This window comes from Podarcis gaigeae (genome assembly GCF_964106915.1).
Source record: "Podarcis gaigeae genome assembly, chromosome: 4".
In the NCBI taxonomy this organism is placed as follows: domain Eukaryota; kingdom Metazoa; phylum Chordata; class Lepidosauria; order Squamata; family Lacertidae; genus Podarcis; species Podarcis gaigeae.
The window spans coordinates 53949490-53975899 of record NC_139677.1 but is presented as its reverse complement, the minus strand read 5'-3'; the positions used below and the strand labels follow the sequence as shown (position 1 = coordinate 53975899).

Here is a 26410-nt window from a genome sequence, read left to right as displayed (position 1 = left end):
GAATTTACTCCCTAGTAATAAATTTGAAAATGAAAAAGTAAAAAGGGAGGAGCTTATAAAGAAAAGATGGGACGACCACCAGGAGTGTGTTGCACGAGCTATCGCAGCTGAGGTAATAACATGCTGGGTTGCAACCTTGCTTTCTTGTACTTCCCACAAATTCCTGCCCACTTTTGATTACCATTAGAAGATTGCTGTAACGCTTCATCCTTGCCTAGAAATTTCCCACGTAAAGAACTACCGTATTTTCCCGTGTATTGGACAAGGTTTTTTTTTTTTACTAAAAAATCATGTAAAAAAACTGGGGTTGTCCAATACATGGATAGTTGCACTGGTGGTTGGCGGGAGTGCGGCTTCTCCCGATGCTACTGCACAAGGGACTCCCTGGATCGTTTCCCGTGTGCAGTGGCATTGTGGGAAGTTGCCCTCCTGCCAACTGGCTGGCTGTGGGAGCACAATTTTCCCCGATGCCTCTGCGCACAGGAAATGATCTAGGGAGTGTTTCCTGGACACAGCTGCATGGGGGGAAGAGGCTCAACAACTTTGGGCCATCTCCCCTCATTTTCTTAAAATTTAGTCCCCCAAAATAGGGGGGGTGTCTTATACATGGGGGTGTCTTAATAGATGTAAAAGTATGGTAATACTGTGACTGTTCTGAAAGACTCCAGTTTTGCTGTATAACCAGTGGTGCTCAGAATTTTGCACGTGGACAATAGTATTTTGTATTCTCCTCTGTAATGTTTCCACCATGTACCTAGAAGTGACTGGTGGTTTTTTTTAAGGATAACGATAAAATTTCATGTCCTTTTATTATTTTTAATTTCCTCCTTTTGCTGTTTTACTGGCTTGCCGCAATAAATTGCATAACCTCAATATTATCTGGATTCATTGGTATCATTGCTACTCGTATTAGGCTGCCAGACGAATAGGGTGCCTTTGCAGTCAAATAAATGAATTTTAAACTCAGAGCATAAGTTTGTTTTTAATGTTGAGGAACAAAACAATAACCTAGTAGGAAGGACACAGCCAGTAGCTGGGACAGTGAAGCTACCTCATTAAACATGACAGTATTTCAGGCAGGTGAATGAATGGAAATGTTTAGAATTGGTTATACCATACAGAAGTAATGTCCCGTAAGATTTTTAAAATCTAAACTCAGTTAATTTTATTTTTTAGGTTTCTGTGCTTGAAAACTGGAAGGACACCGAATTATATAAATTAGGCAAAATAGCAACAGATGCGGAAACTTATCTTAAGTATCTGAAGTTCATGACAAGGTATGGCTTTGAATATGAGTATGCCACAAACGAAGCATTTAAATAAGATTGCTTGAAAGTTCTCTCAGAAGTACCATCAGAACTTCATCTTTTCTTTCACTAAAATGAGTACAGTGGAACCTCGGGTTGTGAATGTGATCTGTGTGGGAGGCACGTTTGCAACCCACAGTGCTATGTCTGCGCATGCGTGGGTCGTGATTCGGCGCTTCTGTGCATGCGCAAAACACAATTTAGTGGTTTTGTGCATGTGCGAGCGCTGAAACCTGGAAGTAACCCGTTCCGGTACTTCTGGGTTCAGCACAGTGTGCAACCCGAAATCGCGTAACCTGAAGCGTGTGTAACCCAAGGTACCACTGTATTGCGTAAAAAAGTAACATGTATTGAACCTTTTGGGTTGTACGTTGGGCCCATATTTGACTTTGATCCACTATATTGGTACATTTTATATTAGTTCACCCAATCCTACATATGATAATGGGATTGTCTGGAGAAGAAAAACAAAGTTTCAGTAAGTCAAGTTACAAGGAAATGATATAAAAATAAGGATTCTTTAAATACAGGGTATACATGTAAGCTTATGTATTTTTGAAAAATTACAAATTAGAAAACAAAAATTCTCCAAGCACCAGCCACTGAATAAAAATAACGAAGTTCTCCAAACAATAGAGATAAAATAATTGACATGATCTCCAGGATTATATATTGCTTTGTGCTTCTTCAGAATCAAATTGGATTCTACACACACACACACACACACACACACACAGAGTAGTTACAACTTGAAGAATTCATGTTGTGTATTGTACACTATACAATTTTATGTACAGTTAATGTTTAAATAATAATCATTTCATTCCCACTTGGGACCCTGTGACTTTGTCTTTCGGTACTTATATTTGGAGACCCCCTCTGTGGTTTGCTATTGTCCGGAGAAAGCCTCTGGAGAAAAACTGGAGGACACATACTTTAAAAGGTTAAAAACTCTAGTACTTCAGATGAGTCTGGGTTACAGTGTTCACTCCAGGTGCTGGAATATATATCTGGAATATTGACTACTGTCCTGGCTAGACAGTAAAAATCCAATCTTTTCTATGGATTAAAATACTGGAATTCCATTTTGGGGTAGCATTATTTTTCTTGGAAGTCCTTCTTAATTTCAAACTATTACCATGGCATAGAACTAACTAACATTTTGTGTCTCTCTCCCCCCGCCCTCCCAGCCACTCTTCCGTACCCCAGTTGAAGTTACAAATTAATTCTTGGGAGTCCTTTATTTCTAATACCAAAGACGAAATTAGGAAAGTAGAGGTATGTCTATTATGTTAATTATTGTAAAATACAGGTTTTAATAGCTTTCTCTTTTTGACAGAAGTGAATTAACTTATTTTGCAGATTTCTGTATACGGACTAATATGTATAGATTTCTCCCTAGGAAGGACTTTATAACTTTTTTTCCTTTTTAAAAATTTACATAAGAATATAGAAGAGGTCAAACTAGTGTTTCTGTAGAATCCTATCTGAAGCCACTGGAAGTTTAGCTGAGCCGTAGGAAGAGTTGCCTAGCTAGAGAAACATTACTGCTCACTTTGAATGTCTCCCCTCTGTTCTTTTTGCAGAGGCAGTTTGACGAGAGAATTTACATGGTGAAAAATGGTGCCTTTCTAGATAGTATCTCCAAAGTGGAAATTGCAGAACTTCAACCTCCGAGTGTCCTCTCATCCGTAAGTCTTTGTTAACTGTTTTGTGTTGAAAGCCAGTCTGCCGTGAAATTCTCATTATAGATTGGATGCATCTAAAACATGAGGTAACATTATATCTAGCTCACATATTGAAAAATACGTTGTAGCACCTCCTACAACATGAGAGCTTTCCAGTGCATTGATGTGTACCAAAACAATTCATGTGGCGAGGGGGGGAGGGAGGAGACACAGTGCCACATCCCAGTGGCTTCCGAAGTTGCATTTCCTGGAGTGAGGTGCAACCTCAGAGAGCCGGTTTCTTGAGACCCCAACACTATTTGGAAGAGCAGAGGGTGGTGAAGAGGGTCGAGAAGCCCCTTCCCATCTTCTTGCTTTCAGATCTTCAGCCCACCTGCCACAGTTCAGCACCACCTTCATTGAGGAGCCTGGGGATGTTGAAGTAGGAAAAGGGTTATGGTGGTGATTCATTCTGAAGAGAGTGAAAGGCACTCTGACAGAAAATCTCAAGGCAGTGTTCTGCTTATAATTTTGGCGTCTATGGGATAATGTGAGAAGAGCAGATCGCAGTTTTAAAATCTTACTTTTCCAAAAACCCAATGGTGTTGCAGTGCCCACCTGGGTAAAGCAGATGAAACTGTATCTTTTTGTCTTAATTTTTAATGGGCAGTTTGATTGTGAAGACTTTGTAGGCTTTGAAATTTTTAATGTTTTATTATGTTTTTATATCTGTTGGAAGCTGCCCAGAATGGCTGGGGCAATAATAATACAGTGGTACCTGGTTTCTGATTGTCTCAGAAGTCGAACGTTTTGGTTTTCGAACGCCAAAAACCCGGAAGTGAATGCTTCCATTTTTGAATGCACCTCGGAAGTCGAACGGCTTCCGCTGAGTGTCTCAATTTTCTCAATTAAATTTGCAGACTGCCCTTTGCGCCTCGGTTTTCGAACGTTTTGGAAGTCGGAATGGTCTTCTGTAATGGGTTACATTCAAAAACCGAGGCACCACTATAATAATAAGAAGAAAGCCACCCTGGAAGTAGCAGAAGCTTGAATTCTTTAGAGTGCTTGAAAATATTCCTCGCCTTATTTGGGCTGTTCTTTTTTCCCTCAGGTAACACACGAGAGGCCTCCTATTAATGATCCAGCCATTGTAATGTATTCAGCTGCAGCTCCGCACCTGCCCTCTAATTTGTTTTCTACCTTTTCAAGTTCTGACGATGATAATCCTCTGCACTCCATAGTTAACAAGCATATGGGAAATAAAATATCCAAGAAAGATTCTAAGTACTCTATGGCAAATAAAGGCTTGGAAGAAGTGCCTTCTGATTGCAGAGATATGTCACTTTCTGATTACATATGTCTACCCCAGTCACCAGGAAACTCTAGAAGATCTATCCAGGACACCCAGCTGCAACACAGCAACCAAGAAGAACCAGCAGCAACTGCAGGGCTGGACCATGCTAATGCTATAAGTAGGCCAGCGCTGCCACAACCATATGAAGACGTCATTGATCAACTCATAATTATATTTCCTCACCTTACAAGGTATTTTCCATCAGTTAAACCAATTCCTCACAGTTCTGCTGGAGACAAGGTATTTTCCATCAGTTAAACCAATTCCTCACAGTTCTGCTGGAGACCTCTTGGTGTATGTTTTTTCCCTTCCTAGTTCAAGCTGCTACCTTGTCCCTGATTTTCAATGGCACATAACCATCTAAAAAGATAACGTGGCAGAGCAATCCACATTTGCTTGCTTCTGACTGCACTTTTTCTAGGTTAAACAAGAGCTTGTAGAAAAATGGCAGCTGCCCTTCTTGCCATTAGCATGAACAGTATCTGACAACAGCAGACACACCTGTTCTTTGTGGTCCTTCATCATGGTCTTTGTCTCGATACAGGCAAACTCCAGACTTGGCAGCAGTGCCTTATCATCCATATAGCTATGCATTGCCATCAATAGAAGAGTAGTCTCCAGTTATTTTTACTTTGCATTCCACTGGTTGGTGTAAGTTGAGCAGAGTCTTGCTTCAGGATACTGATAAGATTCAGTTTCTCAATGACCCTATTGCTCAAATATTTTCAGTCCTATAGGGCTTGATGCTGACCATTTGTTGTGTTGAGTGTTTTGCCTGCATGCATTTTCCTGAAGCAGTTTTAAGGAAATTAAGTGTTCTTCCAACATGCCATTTGACTGTATAGTAACCTTTTGAACTTGTAGTGGAACCCTGATTGTCTATTTCCTAAACACTGTTGGAAGCAAAATTGCCAGGTTGCTTTTGGGTAGAGATGAATTGATATCTGGATATTGGCTCCATATTTGTAAAAGAATATGTTGTTAGAGAGTCAGATATTCGAGTCAGATATTCCAGGGGACTAACATGCACCTAAGCTTTCTGCAAGCCATCCAGAGAACTGTGTTGTTTAAAAAAAAGGCTCTTTGTGACATCACTATGTATTCACACTGCTAACAAATGTATAACTTTTCTTCCTCCTGCTGCAGATCAGATATTGGAAATTTCATCGAAGAAGTCCAAGTCAAGAATAGAAACAAATGGAGCACAGCTGAACTCCTAAACAGGGTAACAGAATCTATTTTGGATCGTCCAAGCAAGAAAAAGGTAAGTTGCCAGAAATGTTTGAAATGCTGAAAACACAAATTATGGTAAAAATATATATATATAATGTGTGTGCCAGGGCATGGGGTCTCTGTGGTACAAGGAAGTTCAGGTTCCTGCTCTTTGTCTAGGTTACGAAATAGAGGAGCTGCATCTATGGAAGTCCTTGCCTTGGATTGATCCACAAAGGCAGCTAGGTCAGGTTGGAGAACCAGTTTTGGCCAAAGCGACCACAGCCAGACATCGGATCAGTAGCAGTTCAAGGGTGGAGACTAGGGATGTGGGTTGCAAATGGTCTGCTGGGATGGGAGAACTGAGTATTGGGCTATAGGAAGCTGCCTTATACTCAGACTGTTGCTCAGTCTAGCTCAGTATTGAAAACACTGTTTGGCAGCTGCTGCCTAGGATTCCATGCAAGGCCTCTCCACCAACTCTACCGTGAGATGCTGGGACTTTTTGCATGTGAAGCATGAGCTCGATCACTGAGCTACAACCCTGGTATTTTCTTAAGATGTCACCAGATTTCATTATCTCTCTTTAGGTTCTCCCTTCTTCGGGGAAAATCGAAGGGGCATCTTCCACCACTTCTGGAGGGAGCAGAAATCATACTCAAAAATTGCTGAAGGCACCAGGACGAAGTGTGTCTAACCTCTCCAAGTCTAAACTTGCTAATGAGAAAACAAAGAAGACGACTCTCCCACCTCCATCAAGTCACACGCCTTGGAAAACTGTTGGAGAAACATCAAAATCAAAGTGGAAGAAATCAAGTGATGCCGCTGTAGGTCTTTGTATCATTGTCGATGTTAACAGTAAAAACAATGAATAATTTTATATGCGTAGTTAGGCAACATTTTCTTTTAAACTAGCTTGTATCCATTGCTGCTGTTCTCCTTGTGCAGCAGACTTCTTCTTGTGCAACAGAATGTTCTCCTTTCCACCTGCAGATCTTCAAAATCTGGGGGATTCAGTTTTTGGGAGCAAGATGGGAGAGGAGATGAAGGGGAAGTTCTGCTGCCTGGAGTGGAACTCTGTTCCTGTAGCATTGAATAGAACCCTCTGGTCGTCCCCCCCAATCTCTAGCATAGCATATGTTTAAAAGCAAGCATTTAGCCTTTAACTTTGTAGAAGACACTTGAGAAATGCCAGAGAGGGTGAGTTGGTAAAAAGATCCCTTTTCTTGAAAATCCAAAAACTTTTTTCTCTCCCAAATATGGTACCCTTGGTTTTTAGAATACTGAAATTAAACCTTCCTCAAAAGGTACATAGAAATCTTCTAATCTCCTGAGCTCTCAGGGAAAACCTTCTGGCATGTTAGCTCCTCGTCAGTCTTAAAATATTTTGTAGACTTCCTGTTTGGCGGCTGTATCCAACGCTGCAGTTCTGCTGGTGTAAGGGACTTTAACCTGCATGCCCTCAGAATCAGCTCTGGAGAGTTGGGAGGACCCACAAGAGCAGATTTTTTTTGTGGGGGGGGCACTCAGGGAGAGGAAATGGAAGTTTCATTAAGTCCGCTGGAACAGCATTGGAATCAACCGTCAAAGATTATTATTATCCCAAATGACTTGCTTCACAAATGAAGTCAGTTTTAAAATGTCAGCAATGAATTGTTCAGGGATCAGCAAACTTTTTCAGCAGGGGGCTGGTCCACTGTCCCTCAGACCTTGTGGGGGGCCGGACTATATTTTTTGGGGGACGACGACGACGACGAATTCCTATGCCCCACAAATAACCCAGAGATGCATTTTAAATAAAAGGACACATTCTACTTGTGTAAAAACACACTGATTCCCGGACCCTCCGCAGGCCGGATTTGGAAGGCAATTGGGCCAGATCCAGCCCCTGGGCCTTAGTTTGCCTACCCATGAATTGGGTCCAAAGGTGTCCTCCTGTGAACAAAAGGGTAATTTTTTTCTTGAAAGGCGCTTGGATCCAGTAGAAGCTTCTGTGAATGGAAGTGAGGTTAAGGAGACAATTTTCAGATACTGTTTTCACGCCACCAGAGAATTTCTAACTCTGGAGTAGATTTTCAGGTAGTTGCTGAGGAGTCAAGCGCACTCTGTTGCTAAATAGGAATTTGGTCAAAGAACTTGGGATCTAGTTATACATCCAACTTTTCGACTCTAAAACAAGCTGGATTTTTGTGTTCTCTTCCCAAATTAAGGTTGGAGACAGCCTGTGTCTGTAAAGTGGTTCAAAATGATTATATCTGAATAGTAAATGTAACATTATGGAAGCTGCTAAACTGGCCAGTTTGGAACCTATCATATGCTGAGTCAAATGATTGTTCTGTCTACCCCCCAGTACTTTGTGCTCTTTCTGACAGCAACTCTTTGGGGTCTGGCACAGAAACCTCCATTCTTCCACCTTTAAGAGATCCTTGGGACTTGCAAGGCACAGGTTCTGGCTATGGGAATTAGTCATTCTCTGTGCAGTAGGAAAACAGTAGCTTTGTAACTAGTTTTGAAATGATTATAAATGCATTTGTTTCTATAGGATAATGATCCCTGTGTAATATGTCACGATGAACTAACTACCGAAATGTTGCATGTGCTAGACTGTGGACACAGATTTCACAAAGTGGTAAGTGGAATCATAAATCCAGCAAGGTAACTTGTATTAGTTCTGTTGCTCGTGTCTTTGTAAATTTGTAGATTGCCCTCCAAAGGCTGCACACACAGGCACTCCTAACATTTTGTCTAAATAAGTGTGTTCGCTGTGGTGTAAACCACTGAGCCTAGGGCTTGCTGATCAGAAGGTCGGCGGTTTGATTCCCTTGCGACGGGGTGAGCTCCCGTTGCTCGGTCCCAGCTCCTGCCAACCTAGTACCGTATTTTTCGCTCTATAACACGCATCTGACCATAACACGCACGTAGTTTTTAGAGAAGGAAAACAAGAAAAAAATATTCTGAACGAAACAGTGGGTGCATGATTTTTATGGTTCATGCTGTGGCCACAGACATGTGATCTGATGGTGAGTTTGGGGTAGCCCAATGCAAAAATCCTGAGGATCCATGTGGATCCATGCTTTGTAACCACGTTTTAAGTGGGGAGGGAAGGAAAAGCACTCAAGGGAGCACGCCTGGAAAAGGAGCTTTTCGGTGAGCTGAGCGGGGAGGAGGGAGGAAAAGAGCACTGTTGCTTTAAAGGTATACTTAAGGTACTTGCCCTGTGCCTGGGTTTTTTTCCATTTAACAGTTTGCAGCCTTTTCCTTCCGCTCCTTGTTTTGAGGCAAAATAGATTTGAGCAAGTGAGGAGGACTTGGATTGCAGGGGATTCACCATTAGCTGTGTAAAAGCGCTCCTCCTTGCAGCCTGAGTGATAAGCAGCCACCAGCAGCAATAGAATGGAGCACAAAAAAGGGGTAGGGGCACTAGGACCCAGACAATGCTCGAATCTATCCTGCCTGAAAACAAGCTGCTCCCTCCCAGCGGATCAGCTGAGAGGATCAGCTGAGACTCGGGGATTTGCGAAGTTTTCCCCTCTCCCTCATCCCCAGCCTTTTTTCTTTAACTTCCTGGTTTTCACTGCGTGGCTCAGAGCTTGAGGTTGGTTTTATTTTGCTGCTGGTTGCTTAAATTTTATCTTTCCTGCCGTCCCTCTGCAGCCTCATTGCTCTGTTTAGAGAGCTCAGGGACCTTTGCTAGCGTCTGTCCCTCCTCCCGTGTAAGCGGCTGCTGCCCGCTTTGCTGCCATGGCTCTCCTTCCCTCCCTCCTCCCCAGCTCCAGGTCGCTTTAAAGCAAGCAAAGCGAGAGCGGGACAGAAGCCCTGCAAGCGGCTCCCGCTTTGCTTGACTGACGGCAGCCATGGCTCCGATCCGTGCATTCGCCCCTTAACACGCACAAGCATTTTCCCTTACTTTCTAGGAGCAAAAAAGTGTGTGTTTTGGAGCGAAAACTACGGTAGTTCGAAAGCACGTCAAAGTGCAAGTAGATAAATAGGTACCGCTGCGGCGGGAAGGTAAACAGAGTTTCCATGTGCTGCTCTGGTTTTGCCAGAAGTGTATTAGTCATGCTGGCCACATGACCCGGAAGCTGTACACTGGCTCCCTCGGCCAATAAAGTGAGATGAGAGCCGCAACCCCAGAGTCGGTCACGACTGGACCTAATGGTCACGGGTCCCTTTAACTTTACCTTTATGGCTGCTGCTTGCTATTGGAAGGATTGTATTATGAGCATTGGCTCTTAGTTGGCCAAAATTCTGGGATTACATTTCAGAAAACAAAAAGGCTAAACAGAAAGATAAGGTTTTACTTTGGAATTTACTTTTCAGTGACTGAAAATCCCAATCCTAGAGCATGTAAATAGGAATACCAAGTTCACATTGAGGCAGTGAAGCTCAAGCCATCCTCAGTCCTGGATATGCTAGAGAAGCAACACCTCTATAACATATACTTGTGGTTGTAGTGGCATGTGTTCAAAACACCATACTTTCAGGGGACTGAAACGGGCCGCTCATGTAACTTTTTGGTACTTTATGTATCTGTATCTCAACAGCCAGTTACAATCACGTGAACATTTCCGTGAAGCGCCACAATATGGCTTAGGACAAAATGCTTTAGAAATTAAGAATTGCCCAGGTTGCCTATTCAGTACATTAAGACTGTCTACAACTACTAGTAACATTACTAGTATTAATAGCAATTGCTATGCTGATTTGAAAGCACTTTGAGTGGTTTGATTGCAACATTCTTAAATATCAGCGATAGAGAAGGTAAACATTTTAGTTGAAATTGCATGTTCCGATTTTTTTAATTTGCTGTTGCAGTTGGTGGGCTTTCGTGTATACCTGTAGTAGGAAACTTTAATAGAGCCGTCTTTAATATTGTCTGACAATAAGTGGGAGCTTTCATTAGAATTCTGAGTTGCCTTTCGCTTCCAACATTTCCAGAAAGACTAATGTGTAAATGTCATACATTGATGTAATCTGCCGAAAAGCCAATGATCAGTATTGAATTCTTTAATTAGTTGACAGCCCTTCTAATTAAATTGTCAGCCTTTTAGTATAGGTCGTTCACTAGTGATTATTAGAAAATGTTTGAATTCAAAGCCTAGTTGCAGAAGTTTGGCTTTAACTGAAGTCAGGTCTTTTTTATATGCACCATAATGTTTCAAAGTTATGCTTAAGGTGCTACCACTTGTCTTCCTTTCATAGCATGAATCTAGAGTGCTCAGAACTGTAGAAAAATGTCATTTAAAAAAAATGTTGCCCACCTCCCATAGCCCTACTTTTTAAATGAAAGGTTTCTGAATTCTTGCTTTTTTACATACAGTGTATTGGTCCATGGATTAAGGAGCACAGCACATGCCCAACCTGTCGTCGTCATGTTTTGTTACCTGAAGATTATCCTGAGCTTCCTGGCCGAAACAGAACCACTTAGATGCTACATACAGATTAGCAAGAATATGTGATTCACATCATACAGAATCATGATGATAAAGGTGTGGAGTCATCATCAGTTTTAGAGTATCGTATGTTACATACAATAAACAATTCCTCTGAAATACTTTTAAGCAAAGATGCAGTTAAAATTTCTGCTATTTTATTCAATTGTTTCTATTGTATTGGCATTAGTAATCTGGTTCATAGACATAAGCAATGAATACCTTGGTTGCATTGCAGCAAAACAGAAAGTTAGCAGCCTTCAAAATTTGCCTAACAAATGTTTATTCCCCTTAACACATGAATATATATATTTAAGGAGGAAGTAAATATCTGTTTCTGTTTCTAGCTTCTGTGGATCCAAATGTTGCGATGCTTGTGAATTCAGGAGGCTGGTTAAGAGTGGGCAGTACTGTTCAGCGAATTAAAAGCTTGGTACTGGTTCTAAGAGAGGTTTTTTTAAATTTCCAGATGAGAGCAGTAGAACAGCCTGAAAATTCCAGGTGTAGACTCATAAGCACCTTGTGTTTTTTTTAGTATTCAGTGCTTTCAAAAACAAGTTCGTAATCTGCCCTTCAAAAATAATTCTTGGCTAATATTTGGCTTCAAAGATAACCTAAAATTTGGAATACTGAATCCAGAGAACCATGTTTGAAAGATGCCTAGACATGCTTGTGGAAGAGAAAGCAGACAAAATTGTGTAACGCTTTGTGAGAGGCTGACCCTGTAACAGTCCTCATCTTCCTGCTTGTGAAAAAGAAAGATCAGCTCTGAATTTATTTTCTCATACTACATTCTAGCATTTGCAAACCACCTGTGAGTAGGTTTCCTTAAAATTTGCATACAAAGTCCATAATAGTTTCCTTCAGAGTGAGCAAATAAACTAGCTTGTTTGGTTGTTGTAAGGAATTAGCTTTAGATTTTTTTTAAAAAAAATAGCCACGCTTATTTTATATTGGTATAGCCTACTGTTCTTAATTAGCCACAAATAAATTCATGTGAATACCAAAGCTTTTGAAATTAAGGTTGTGTATTAACTGTTTTAAATTACATCAGGAACTTGTCTTCCCACATTTCCAAATTGAATGTCTGGGTACAAAATATAAAACAATGACTTTGCTCTATTCAACCGCGGAAAAAGCTCCTCATGAAGCAGGAATGCACCATTTTCCTCTCCCCCCCCTCTTGGCAAATAAACACTAAATTGTTGCAGAAAAGCAACTCTTGTCAAGGAATGCAAGCCCTTAGCCATAGTTTTGGGTTATTTAGATGAATAATGGGCTGCCTTTACTGATAATCAAATATTAAGAGGCATTTGTACTGACAAGATGCTTGTTAAGTTGATTGCTGAAAATGCCCTGTAATTTAACAAAAAGGCTGTTTGGGAATTCCAACCCTAACCCATGGATCTCTTTTTTGTCACTCCTTCTGATTCAAAATGTTGTATTTAAATGTTTGATTCATAATTGAAGACCTTCTATATGTTGTCTAGATGCTATTTCCTCATTTTACCTACATTCAGAATACAGTACTGAAATAGCCGCATACTTTCAAAGCAAAACTTTGTAATCACATTTATTACAGCCTCTGAACCAATAAAAATGAACAATATCAACTGTGTAGTTGTCTGACAAACCTCTTTTTGGATTTTGTCACCTTGTTTTGTAATCCTACACTTTGTTGCACGTGCATAGGCTAGTGGTTCCTTGCTGCATTCAGATGTGCAGCTATTTGTTGTCTGCATTGCATATAATTGTTCTGTTTTTGTGTGTGGCCTGCATTTCTTTGCTCCTTATCTAATAACTTGAGGTAGCTTCAAGGAAATGGGAGTTGAAACTTTTCTTGCGTGGTGTCTGCATTCCTGTCTTTGAGCGCTAGGGGGAGCTAAGCCCACCTGAGTCAATTGAAACATCTCTCAGAAATGCATTTCAGGTAAGACCAAGAGCTTCTTGCCACTTGTGAAGCCTGGGTTCATTCCTGCCTTCACTTAAGAGGAATTGGGTTACACACTTGGCCTGTGTCTCATGCTCAGCTCTGTTACTCTGCCAGCAGTTTGACTTGCCTTTTTTGCCTTTGGACAGAGTTCTGTCACATAGCTTTTCTTCTGAATCCCCCAGTAGCTTGGTTTCAGAGTAGTGTTTTCCTTGGTGTGTACATGGCCCTATTTAACCTGCCCTATTCTCTACACAGTGTTACTGTCCCTTTCTACAGTTCTTTTTTTTTTTTAAAAAGGAAGACCCTTTTATTGTTGCCTATATCAGTTTTTTGCCCTTCCTATTTTTCAATGTATTGCTTTTTCACCTACTCTGCCTAATAGCTGCAGTAACGGGCAAAATGACTGAGCAGGGCTATCATCACTTCTGGCAGGTGTGCTGCTAGCGGTACAACTGTAAACAGAGCACCAGTGTCACGTTTATTAGGCTCAAAGACAAAAAAAAAGTTGTTGTGAGACCTGACCATAATATCACCTCCTGTAAAGGCTGAGCTAACATGATCTACATGTAATGTATGTATGTATGTAAAATGTAGGCTAATTGTATGTAAAAGTAAATGGGCACACATCAGCACCTCGTAGCATGTTTTCCCTGTAGATTCCAAAATAAGGTTCTAGAAACCGCTTCCCAGGAAGACCAGTGCACGCCTAACTTGGGTAGAGACGCAAGTTGTTACATAAGACGACACACTGTGAGCAAGCCACAGAATTTTAGTTTGCTTTCTAACATACATTGCATATGTGAGAGGACTTCATCCATTTTAGCAATAGACATATTTGGAGGAAGAAATCAAAGCTCCCGTCACTTAACAGGCACTGTTGGATAATGAACTACAGATTCCATTACTTTATGCAAGTAGACACAACTCAGGAATGGGCTGTATTTGGTTGGTGTACAACATTTAGAACCTGCTAAGGCAATGCAGCAAGGACATGGGATCAGGTCTAGGCAAAAATGTACATCACCAGGTGGTTCCAGTCCTTTAGTAAGCTTGTAGGCTGACACCTCTCAAGGATAGGTAGCACGGTATTTATTCTACCATCTCCTCTTCTATGTCCCAATTTTACCTTAGTTCAACTCAAGTGGATTTCGTCTCATTCTAAAGGCAAACTTGTCCGAAGATGGCTGTGTAATACCATTCTGTTTCAGGCAAATGAGAGCTAATCATTATAGTTGGTGCTCCAATACAGATGAATCCTGTGCTATTTATGTTAAACCATTGCACCCAAGCCAAAATATCCCCCAGGGGCAGTTGATGGCCAGGAGCATTCACTCAAAGTTTTTATTTAAAATGCCGATGGCGAAAACAGGAATTTCGATATAGTCGTTTTTGAAAAATTCACTTACTTTCTAGTTTGTAAGTCCACTGCTTAGGTAAATGTAATTCCTACCACACTGCTCTTACTCAGATTTCAGTAGATTTTCTTCAAAATTTGTATAGTATTACTATATGTAAGCACAGTGAGCATACTCTGACATGGATAGGAAATGGCTTCAACTGGAATGACATATTGGCAAACAAAACTCCTTCTTATGATCTCTTGCTAGCAGAACCAATACAAACAAGGATCAAGCAGATGAAGGGGTAGTTCAGCTAGAGTGGTCTTGTATGTGATACAGTTTCACCATAAGCAGAGGCAGCTCTTCAACATCTGATAAACACTTGACTCCACAGCAGAATCAGGGCAAAATTCAGCTGGTCCATGCTGGGCAACAACCTTGAGAGAGCACTTTTATAGCTGCAAGTGTACAGAACACCTAAATTTCATTCTTCTATCGCCATAGGATTTGAGAACACATGGCAGCAATCACACTGCTTGGTTTTCGCAGTTCCAACGCACTGGATTCCCAACTGATAGGAGGCTTCTGCTCCTAATGGTATTCCTGAAACTGTTCTAATTAATCAGAGCCTGCAGAGCTTCAGTGGAAAGTTCTCCGTGATGAGGTGATCGTCATGCAAGAGGACGACGACATTAACTTCAAATTCTAGAGGAACAAACGACACAATCTTTGAATTAGCATTATCACCCAAGCCCCTGTAATCTTAGTAGTACATTTGTAGATTGCAAAATGGTTTGAAATAATGATTAGGTAGAGACTGGATTAGCATCTCATTAGAGACAAGTAGATCAGTACATCCTTGGGTGCCAAGTAATACCTCAAAAATTCAGCTCCAACTGGGTTCCTTGAAAGGCAGCATAAAAATATTCAAGCATTTCTAGGTGCTGCGTATGTCTCTATCTTAATCAAAACAACATTTTTCAGGGAGTTCCAGACAGCCAGCACTGAAAAATCAAGTCAAACTATTGCTTCAACTTAACTAGGGAAGAAATATGCTGGCGGCAAGTTGCCTTGCTAAATTCTAGACCTCAGAAAATAAGCTGATAATTACCAATATAATACGTGTCAATTTCAGGCAATTTTTTATGGTAATATCCAACCTTAGTCACTCAGAATAGACCTACACTAAAACCACTGGGACTACTTGCTTCTAAAATTAATTTTTTAAGTTGCTGATAGACCTGTATCTATATAATGCAACCAATAAATAGGAATAAGTCAAACTATCTATTCCTTACCAACTTTGAAGTTTGTGGTTTCCAAGGTGGGGCAGGTGAAGAGTCTGGGGAATACCATGTAGATTGGAATAGGAAGATTTCTGCAGACATCTCCGTCAGCAATCTGAATATTCTGAATCTCAGTGGCATCTCTAGCATAACCTTCAGCACAGCCTTTGCAAAAGTGGGACAAAAAAGCGGCATTAAAAGGAAACCAAACTTTGCTAAATAACATATTACCATGCTTGCTGCTTCAAGTACTAGCACATTCCTACAGTTGGCCAGGGATGGGGTGCTTCCAATTAAGAGCAAATGTCCTACAAATTCAGAGATTTGAATACACATGTAAATTTGGGAATTTTCCAACATGTGGTGTTACCTTTACTATGGCTGGTATTCCATCTTGCTTACTGGCAAAGCTTTCAGTTATTCTAGGGGCATTTCAATTTAATGGCTAAGTTGAAAACACTTTGTCGTGCTTTTAAAATGAAAAACCAAACTCTCTGGAACATTTATAGACAGACATGTATAAAGACGTACCACAGGTTTCCACTCGTACCAACTGGAGTTCAATACTCTTAACCGCAGCATCTGAGTTGACCACCACAAGCTCCCCTGTGAGGGGCTGTGTTATGATGCAGTTTGTAGAGTTGAGATGGCCTCTTATGAGAAACTTTGGGAGCAATGCCCTCTAAATGCAAAGTGAAGTTAAAGGAGAAGGTAGGTAATCTAATCAAGAATTGCCATTTCCCCCGTTCTGTTCTGCGATTTCCCCTTTGTATTAAACTAAACCTGCAAGCAGGATCTGTATCGGTTTCCAAAAACTCTGTACAACACTTTAGGTACATTACAAATAAGAAATAACCTGGAAATATTCTCTAGGTCACTCCAAGTCTGTTACAAAGGAAGGTAGACTTGCCCAGCCAAATCTGTATGATTGCCTTTTAATCCAAGTTCATACTAGAAGTCTCCTAATTTAGCAAAACAAGGATTAAAATCCTAAATCACACCACACAATACTGCATTTTCTGTGACCAGTTTCCAGCAAACACAGACAATACTGAAAGAAAAAAATCTGTTTCCATTGAAATTTAAGTTTATTAAAGCTAGTGTTTCACTCCATTGTTTTGTTGCCTCTGTTTTAACTATTTATTTGTGCTTTTATATTGCCTTTTTTATCTTGCGAACTACCCTGATCTCTTTTGATGAAGGGCAGAATATAAATCTAATAAATAAAAATAAATACAAGCAATCAAGAAATTAAAAGGACCCTCAATAAAGGGACTGCCGTTAATAACTGCTCTACGAGATTGTTATCACCTAAACTGAAAACCCTTTACATGTTGTAGTTTAAGCTCTTATCTAAAAAGGGGGAAAGCATGATGGCAGAAGATGGGACTGGATAGTTGTGCAGAAAGAAAGGTATTTTAGGGAAAAGCACAGAACCACTGAACATTTTAAAACCCTTGACCGATCAAATTTGCTTTGTCATGAAGGAGAGGAACTGGATTATGTAGCCACCAAGCATATGGTCTCAATCATACCTCCACATATAAATACACTGCATCTAAAAATAATAAACCAAACCCAGTTCTAGGAAAAACACATTTTAAATGGCGATTTCTCCACAGGCCGTTACATCTCAACTGGGCAAATGGTCATTAGATGATAAACCACAGTAAGAACTGGGATTGCAATGCTGGTTTGCACAGACTGTTGTGCAATAGTTTACCCAGGCCAGGTGTGATGGCCAGCTATGGATTGCCACCAGACTGGAAGTGAGAAAGAAAAAACCAGAGCGTACATATGGGGGTGGGGGGTGGACAGGAACACACACACAAACAGGGCTCCTTGGTACCTATGCATGGTTTGACACAGCATCTCAACAACCAAATTTTCAGTAAGCACACTAGTACTGTATCCCTTACAGGAATATGGGTCTTACCTCTTTCACGTTCTGTAGAGTTTCAGGAGTAATAGTAAAGTCCACTGGGCTTGGGGTTGGTTTACCTTTTTGAGGCTGCGACAGAATGAAAAGAAGGGTCAAAGTGGTAAGTCTACTATTTGTCAATTTATGACGCCTGAGGCGTTATATTTACAGTGGTACCTCAGTTCTCGAACTTAATCCGTTCCGGGAGACCTTTTGACTCCCGAAAGCATTCGACAACCAAGGCACGGCTTCCGATTGGCTGCAGGATCTTCCTGCATTCAAGCAGAAGCAACGTTGGACTTTCGGCTTCTGAAAAACGATCGCAAACCGGAACACTTCATTCCAGGTTTGCGGCGTTTGGGAGCCAATTTGTTTGACAACTAAGCTGTTTGAGAACCAAGGTGTTTTCAAGTCACGTATTACCAGAATGAGAATGGATGACTATAGGAAAGGTCGTTCTTGCCTGGTGGAAGATGTGCCAGCAATCCCAACTGGCCATCTGTGGGGCAGTCCTTTGATACATGCTCCCATCAGCCTAGAGGGAAGAGGTCTCCTTCCCATAATCTCTAATGGCTATGAAGAAAAGTCTCATTATAGTAAGGGGGCAGTCTAAGATAGTGTTCCCCTCAGGCATAGCAACAAGTTGCAGTTTCAGTACAGAATTAAAAGGAGAGTGGAACATAAACGATAATAACATGGTGAGCACATGGTAAGCCAAACCTTTGCTACTGATTATGGCTAAGGAGGAAAAACCTAAAACATGATCCTAGGTTTGGACAACGTTTAGACTGCACTAAAAATATCAGGAAGAGCAGTGCAGGTGCAAGCTCCTCTCCAGAAGACAGGATGGTAATGTGACCCCAATAAGTCATAGTTTGGCTCACTGATGTGTAAACCACATCATTATCTAACTGTTCTGTAACAGACCAAAACCCCTGCCTTCTCGGAATCAGAAGACACGACGTCTTCTGTCATTTCCCCCAACTTTAGGTCCACATTCTTCCTGCTATAAATCACCAGTGCATGTTTTGGCAAGTACTTACTGGCGAATGGACAATAAATTCACAAGTCTTAGTCAAATCCTTAGCCAGGAGAGAGCGCCGCATGTCACATCGAAGGGTATACTATGCAAAGGAAAAGCACTCATTTATTCCATCTTGGAACTGGAAAAAGAATGCAACCTACTAACGAGTTATTTTGTTGATTAGTAATTTGAGAGCCACATCTTTCTGATGATTAATCTAGGTTTAAATAAAACAAATTAATACCTCTTTTAAACCCGCCCCCCAAATATTAGACTTTTATGCACAACCTGTGTTGAAAACAGTTTATATCTTCTGCGAAATTATCTTGTCACAGGAAGTGCTGCAATACCCACTTACAGTGGTACCTCGGTTCTCGAATATAATCCGTTCCGGAAGACCGTTCAACTTCCGAAACGTTGGAAAACCGTGGCTGCAAGTTCAATTGGAAAAATGGAAAAACACGCAGGGGAAGCTGTTTGACTTCCAAGGCACGTTCAGAAATGGAAGCAATTACTTCTGGGTTTTTTGCATTTGAAAACCGAAACATTTGGCTTCTGAGACTCTCGAAAACCAAGGTACCACTGTACTACAATGCAGCTCTAGTTGTGGTCCCTACCAACTCTACAATTCTGTGACTCTATGGTTCATCTCAAAAAGAATTCCATGGTGAGCAAGTTCATTTACATCATCAAAACCCTACAGTAAAGGAATAAGGCAAGTTCTAAGAATAAGTATCTGAACTGCTTGTAGTTTGAGAGAAAGCATTTCTGCAAAGAGCACTCTTGATTACCAATTATATTTTTTTTTATCACAGGGCCCTTGCTGTTTAGTTTGCTTCATTTTTAACAACTATAACAGGGAAAGTGTTCCAAATCTAAACACCTATATATATCATTAATTTTAATGGGAGTTAAACTCATAAAGTACAACTTATTAAGTGCTTAACTTGGTGCTTTTTAAGCATTTAATGTATTTGTGTGGGGGGTGTTCAATTAAAGATCAACTGGAAACACATCTATATGTCATTTTTGTTTTTTACAAGTGACCGACTAAATTTTAAAAAATAACTATCTTAACAACTGATAAACTTATTTTCTTATATCATTGAACCAAGCTACACGAACTCACATGCCTATGCAGTAATGATAAAGCCAATTTATTCAAAATAACAAAATGTTCTGCAAGAGTGAGGAACAAAAAACTTCACAAGCTAGATATCCTACACAAGGAAAAAGAGTGAGTAGCCCTACGGAGGCCTCCATTTAAGCTCCCGCTGACCTCAGTGAAAATGCTCCCTTTGCTCCAGTTTAATAAAAATGGCTTAAGCATCAGTGAATGTATCAGTTTCTCAGTTAAAACTTTGTATGAAGTAACCCAGCATATGCATTGGCACAGCTTCTGTCATGTTGTTGCTCACAGCAGATGTTCTATCTGGAAGAGGTCTGAGCCAAAACTAGGTAAGAGGAAATTCATTAAATAAGAAAGACAGCTGGCACAAAGAGAGAAGTTTGGAAACATCGTGCAGATGTATAGAAGCATCACCCATGTCATTTAAGTGGAAATCAAAAGGTGAATCTACAGAAGAGCACTCTTAACAATCTTTTACTAGGTACTCTCCTTTATTGTGCTCTATTAGAGGCATTTTTTTTATCTGAAAAGAAGCAGATTAAACTATCAGGAAAACAAATTAGATTTATGGAGTGTGCTTTGCAATATGTAGCCTAGGAGAAACTTTGGCCAAGGAGCTCATGCCATCTGTTCCCGAGGAGCCAAAATTAAGACAACTCTTCTTTTTACCATATGTATCATAATTCTTGTGTGTTTCAGTATTTTAAACTGGCTTAGCAGAAAAATACAAATGCAAATAATAAATATGAATAGCTATGGTTGCACATTCCCCACAAGTAGCTTATGACTGCCAAACTGAAAGCCTCTCTTACCTGGATGTTGACAAAAACTCCATGGTAGGTTTCATAGAGAACTTTGTTCCCCTTCACTTGCAGTGGAAACTCAAAAGGAATTTCTGTTTTACCACTGGGCAGTTTTCCAGGTTTTACCATTTCTACAGTACTGTTAATAAGCTGAATAGGCTGCAAAAGGGGGGGAAATAAGAAAATGAAACATGGAAAGTGTGGTTAAGAATTTAAGTGGCCCATGATCAGTTTTATTATTTAACTGTTTATTTTCAAAATGTATAAAACAAATCTTATTTACAAAAAAAGGAAAGATAAAAAGCCATATATCGCTGTGTAGTTTAGCCCTTCACCAGTTCCAATGCAGGTATCAGCCCCTCAGAATACTTCAAAATGCATGACTACTGCAGGCATATAGATAGAACAATGATATTGCTTATTGAAATAAGCTTTATTTTCAGAGAGATCTAAGCTCAAAATTCACTCTTAGAAACTGAAGAAGTTGCTTATCTCTCTTTACAGATGGTGACTCTATGAAAGCCAAGCTAAGTTTTGGGGTATTTTAACACTCCATACTTTGGTGATGATCCAACCATGACCTTTGATACTCCAGCTTCACAAAAATAAAGAAGAGTTTTAGGAAAACTTTCCATAACCATATTTGTACCTTAACAGAATTGCAGAAGGCTTCAAACACACCAACACTTTTGGCACTCAGTTGCAGGTTGACAGATCCTTCCATTGTTAAGGAGATACCCTGGTGCTGGACTGCATCCTTACTTGTTATGACCACCACTCCAGTGAGAACTTCCTAAGTGGGTGGAAATGGGGAGGAGAAGAAAAATCAAGAATCACCAACCCATTGCTCATGTTATTTTTGTATATATATTTCAGTGGCAATGTGCTGTCATTATCAAAAAGCATGATTCACCAGGGGTGGGGAGGATTACATGGGGGAAGAGAACATAATTTGTCTGGAACTCTTCTGTCCTAGCTCCAACTATTATGTGACACTGCTAAATAGCAGTGATTTGGATTTTCAAGAAGAAGAAAAATTAACTGGAAGTTTTTCTAGAAATTTTTCTTCTGCAACTTGGAGCAATTTGCACTGGAAAGTTTTCTGATGCTCTAGAGCAGGGGTAGTCAACCTTTTTATCCCTACCGCCCACTAATGCATCTTTCTTGATGGTAAAATTTCCTTACCGCCTACCAGTGCTCAATGGAAGGAGAATTCAGCTTGTGCTGCAGAACCAGGTTGACAACCCCTGCTCTAGAGTGATCTAACTTAGCCTATTTAATTTACTTGTATTTAGTAAACAGAACCAAAAACTTTGAAACTGTCGAGTTTGCCTAATTGGTGTTTGCAGTTGATACCCATTCGTTGTTACAAATGAGCATATGAAATGGAAAACTCACATCACTGCTGTACCATTAACAGAGTCATTGACAAATGTAGCTCCACTCCATTCAGGAGCTTTTTCCTGTGTGCCACTTGGTTGCAACACGCTTTGGAATTCTCCAAAATGAAACAGGTTATAAATGAAACATGACTAGCTCTGGTTTGTGTCACAGTAGTGGCAGATGACTTCCTAAGGAAGGCAAGCCCATGTATTAGTGAGATTATGATTCATAATTAAAGAGATGAGTTTGTAACATCTTTAGCTGAGCTTAGGGATTCCCAGTAAAAAAAATTATAAATCATTTTGACAATGGCACCGAGTAAACAAAACAGTTATTTTTGACATTCTGTTCCCAGATCGCTCATCTAAAAGTAACTCTAAAACATAACTTCTCTAGGAAGTGTGTTGCATCTCATCCTCTCCTCAGGATCACTTACTGACTGTGTGTGCAGTGTTAGAAACAGATATGAAAGCTAGGAGCTAAAAGGCACCTTAAACCTAGGTTATGGGCACAACAATGGAATGTCCAGGTGTGCTTCTTTATAACAAGAATTCAAAGCTGAAAATGAATGAACTGTAGCTAAAATATTATGTTCATTTTTCACATGGTCTACTCCTTCCCCTGCCCACACCCCTGATATTCTTAAGAGGGTCACTTCTCCAGTCTTCAGAGAGTAGTTGAAAGTGGGGAGGCAGAAAAAGGTCCTCCTTTCCTTCCACTCTGCAGTTTTAATCTGAAATCTTAAGCACAGTGTTCAAAACTCCCCTTGTTCTAGGCGCATTTTGTGATGGGAAATTTCATTACTGTGAGCAGTTTCTGAGCTCTGGGCACAGAAACTTCACAGGGCTTGAGGAAGTGCAAGTTGCAACAGCTAAATGGGGACTTTCTGAGCACAGGCACTAAACCTCTGAATATCAGAAACCAAAGAAGAGAAGGCCCTTTATGCACCGAATACATTTCCAGAGGCCTCTGCCAGAAACAAAATCCTGGAGGAGATAAACCATGCTCTGAAGCACAATCTTTCGACTATTAATTTAATTATAATAATAATTGGATCCCATGTACTTAAGTCTCCCCAATTCCACCTTTGGACCAAACAAGTCTCAACCTCTAGAATTTCCGCACATACCTTGCCACTCTAAGCACATTCCTATCACTCCATTATTATGATTAACTGTCTGTTTCCCTAACAGATAGGGATAAAGAAAATGTAAAAATATTGAAAAAGCCTGCTCTTTCACTTGTTTTCACCAACTGCACCACTAGTTCAAATGCTCTTATAATACGCAATTGTCTCTGTTCAGCCATGCAGACTTGTCCTCTGTTTTGTTGCATGTACAGTACAGCAACCTATTTCTTATAATCAATTCCATTTTTTATTTGGGACACTCTAGGTTGAATAGGCCCTATCCAATGACAGTGAGTTTATCAGCGGATCAGCCAGTAAAACCATGCCCGGACGCTTATATTCAAACTGTAGGTTTGGGTCACATGAAAAAATAAACACCCCTACCAACACTATAGCTAAAATAAATAACAACAACAACAACATAATTAATAATACACAGGAGTCGGAGGTTGGGGACAGGACAACAGACATGCTATCTTCTCAACAGGTTTGTATTCTATACAGTGCTTTTTTCTAGAGAAATATGTGTCAGTACTGTGTACCCTTGAGTATCCCTGATAAAAAGCACTGATTTTATAGCAGATTTCCCTTCCTCCAGACATGCTAGCATTCTATCTGTAGAGCAGGGATGCATAACCTGTGACCCTCTCTAAGGGGCATCACCAACAAGTACTGGCAATGCCAGTTGGAGTTGATAGTCCAACAACATCTCCATCCCTGATCTCTGGCCTTAAATTTTGCAATAGTCTCCATTTCTTTGTGAATGGGAAATTGCTTTATTTTGATCTTCATGCCACCACATCTCAACACAGGCTGGGTTACGGAGAAAGCACATACAGGGATATTGTCTTATGCCCAGTGAGTACTGCCTACAGTACACTAAGCGGTGGCCACGGGATCTTTATTCGCTGTAGATAACTCCTGAGCCCTGGCCTGCCATCTGGGGCTGTTGGGAGTTCAACGGCGCAGCTGCAGGGCTCTATGTTCTCTCCTCTGCTGGTGCGGAGAGGACCCTCCTCTACTTGTGGGAACCAGGCAGAGGGCCTTCTCGGTAGCGGCTCCCACCCTGTGGAATGCCCTCCCATCAGATGTCAAAGAGATAAATATCTGACGTTTAGAAGACAACTGAAGGCAGTCCTGTCTAGGGAAGTTTTTAAGGACTGGGGTTTTAATGTATTTTTTATTTTTGTTGGAAGCCGCCCAGAGTGGCTGGAGAAGCCCAGCCAGATGGGCGGGGTATAAATATTATTATTATTCCCTCAATTGGAGCAGCAAGGGCGAGAATGGCTGGCCCCCTTCTTCTGCTGCCTAGGGAACGAAGCCAGGCTCGCCAAATACTCATCCTAGCTGGCACCCTTGCAATCCTTCGAAGGCTAAGGGCGGAAACAAGCCCGGCTGAGGGAAGCCCGGCGTGCAGGGGGAAGCCTAAGAGGAAGCCCATTCAAGTCCAATGGGAGTTACCGGCAAGGAAGGGGGCACAGAATTGCAGCCTTCCTCTCCCCCAGGGAAAAAAAAAAATATTAATGGGGGCGGGGGACGAGCAACGCAGACCCTGCCGTCTCCTTCCGCTCCAACGCCGCTGCCAAAGGCTACTCACCCCACAATGGTACAGCTTGTTCGCCCGCTTGATCTTGATATCCAGCGCGGTGCCCATGGCGACCCCTCCCCGGTCCCGGATCACGTGACTCCGCCTCCCTGAGCTGCGACTCTGACCACGTGACTCCACCCCCCCCCGTTCTTTTTCTGGGCGGGAGGAGGGAAGAGTTGAGTCCTCATTTCCGCTTTTCGATTCACTCCCACTTCCGCCCCCTCCCTCTTTCGCTCTGGCGGGGGGGGGGGTTGTAACGGTCATATCCGGCCCAGTAACGTTACACCTTAAGGCGCCGTTTATTTTTAAAACTGGACGCGCCGCTTACGTCATTGCAAATGGCCGCTCCTCCGAGTCCCCTCCCTTTCTTTCCTCGCTTGCTGCCTAGTAACAGTGCAAGGCGGGAAAGGGGGGGGAAAGCTGCGCGTCTCCGTTCCTATTTCTATTTCAGCGTAACTAAAAACCGGGGAATTGCGGGCAAAAGATCAGGCAGGGTGAAAACGGGAAAGAAATTGGGCACTGAAAGCCAGCTTTGGAAAGGAACTCCATTTCCCAGGCTGCAGTTCCAGAGAGATTAAATATCGTTATATCACGCAAGACGTCTAAATGACGTTCATGCCTCACTGTATGCCGGGAGATGTTTAAAAAAGAAAAAAAGAACAGTAGGATTGTATTAGGGCTTTTCCTCCGGCCTTGCAACGCCACTAAGCCCCAAAAAGGATTATATGGCAGGGGCTTCAACCATATGCACCTTGACCCGGGAAGAAGCCCCGTTTAAAAAAGTGCTATTTAGAGTGCGCTTAGGCAAAAATCAGATGAGGAAAATCTCTCTCATTGCCGTGTATGCAAAAATATGTGGGAATTGACGGAAATTCACGAGGCTTGTTATTAAGGCTATGTACACATTAGCGGCTTAAAACGCAGTGATGTCTTTCTTCCCAAGCTGTGTTTCAAGTCCCGTCTGCACGTTCCTGAAGTAGAGATTGGTCTTGGCGATGTAGTCACCCAATGTGCACAGTCTATGGCAGGCTTGTCCAAAGTCCGTTCCGGGGGCCTAATTCGGCTCCCGTGGCAGTATATGTCCTAAGGTAAAATCCTTTAAAAAGCTCAGCAACTTTGGGATAAAATTGTTAAAAAAAAAAAAAGGTTAAAAGCTCGACAACTTCAATCCTAAAAAATGCTCAACAACTTTGGTCGGTCCTCACACATGTTCACTTCAGCAAATCTGGCCCTCTTTGGAAAAAAGGCACCCCTGGTCTATGGTTTCCCTGCCCATCTAATCCCTTCCAACCTTATTTGTGAAGCTGTCATCTGTGCATGCGTTGTCATCTGCACATGCACTATTGATGTCTTGTGCACACCTCAACTACAATGTGAATATTTCCCTTTCGGATTGAAGCTGGTTTAACAGCAGTATTTCTCAAAAAACTACAGAAAAGTCTGCATTGTGGGTAATGTCATGTACACAGATGGAAAAGAAAGCACACTGGAGCCAGATGAAATGGTTGCTCCCTTATAGGTCACAGCATTTGAGGCTTTTTAGTTCAGAGAAGAAGCAAAAAAAAAAAAAAGGGGGGGGAAAGTGACATAGATGTGTATAAAAGTATGCATGTCATGGAAAAAGTGGATAGAGAAAAGTTTTTATCCTCTCATAAAACTAGAACTTGGGGACATCCAATTAAGATGTTGGAGGATACAGGACAGATATAAGAAAGTACTCACACAGCAAATTGTTAAACTATGGAATTTGCTCATGAGGCAGTGATATCCACCAACCTAGGTGGACTCTACACACGTGTAAAAACGTTCTGAAAATGCTTTTTTCAAAAGTGTTTTTAAAAACACATTGAATTTTCCATAAGGCCCACCTAGTGTCATATTGCATATTGCACTTAAAACACA

General features: G+C 41.2%; 2 protein-coding genes across 3 annotated transcripts in view; one reads left to right on the top strand and one right to left on the bottom strand.

Annotated features, from left to right (window-relative positions):
- TTC3 (tetratricopeptide repeat domain 3) overlaps positions 1–12585 on the top strand; it is a gene marked incomplete at its 5' end in the record, with an annotated part of 59252 nt that extends 46667 nt beyond the window's left edge. For both annotated transcript variants that reach the window (XM_083734744.1, XM_083734743.1), the window contains 9 exons: positions 16–112; positions 1177–1277; positions 2498–2585; positions 2894–2998; positions 4086–4519; positions 5475–5592; positions 6131–6367; positions 8083–8169; positions 10861–12585. In XM_083734744.1, coding sequence (XP_083590870.1) covers positions 16–112; positions 1177–1277; positions 2498–2585; positions 2894–2998; positions 4086–4519; positions 5475–5592; positions 6131–6367; positions 8083–8169; positions 10861–10968 — 1375 coding nt within the window. In that variant the 3' untranslated portion in view covers positions 10969–12585. The remainder of the gene's footprint in view (positions 1–15; positions 113–1176; positions 1278–2497; positions 2586–2893; positions 2999–4085; positions 4520–5474; positions 5593–6130; positions 6368–8082; positions 8170–10860) is intronic.
- A 1069-nt stretch (positions 12586–13654) lies between these two features.
- Positions 13655–24668, bottom strand: VPS26C (VPS26 endosomal protein sorting factor C). Its single transcript, XM_083734813.1, has 8 exons — positions 24518–24668; positions 21058–21201; positions 20418–20567; positions 18496–18576; positions 17468–17542; positions 16063–16213; positions 15544–15696; positions 13655–14950 (listed from the first exon to the last, which is right to left on the bottom strand). Exons 1-8 carry the CDS (start codon positions 24572–24574, stop codon positions 14868–14870), a joined length of 894 nt encoding a protein of 297 aa, XP_083590939.1. The 5' UTR covers positions 24575–24668; the 3' UTR covers positions 13655–14867.
- Positions 24669–26410: the final 1742 nt, after the last annotated feature.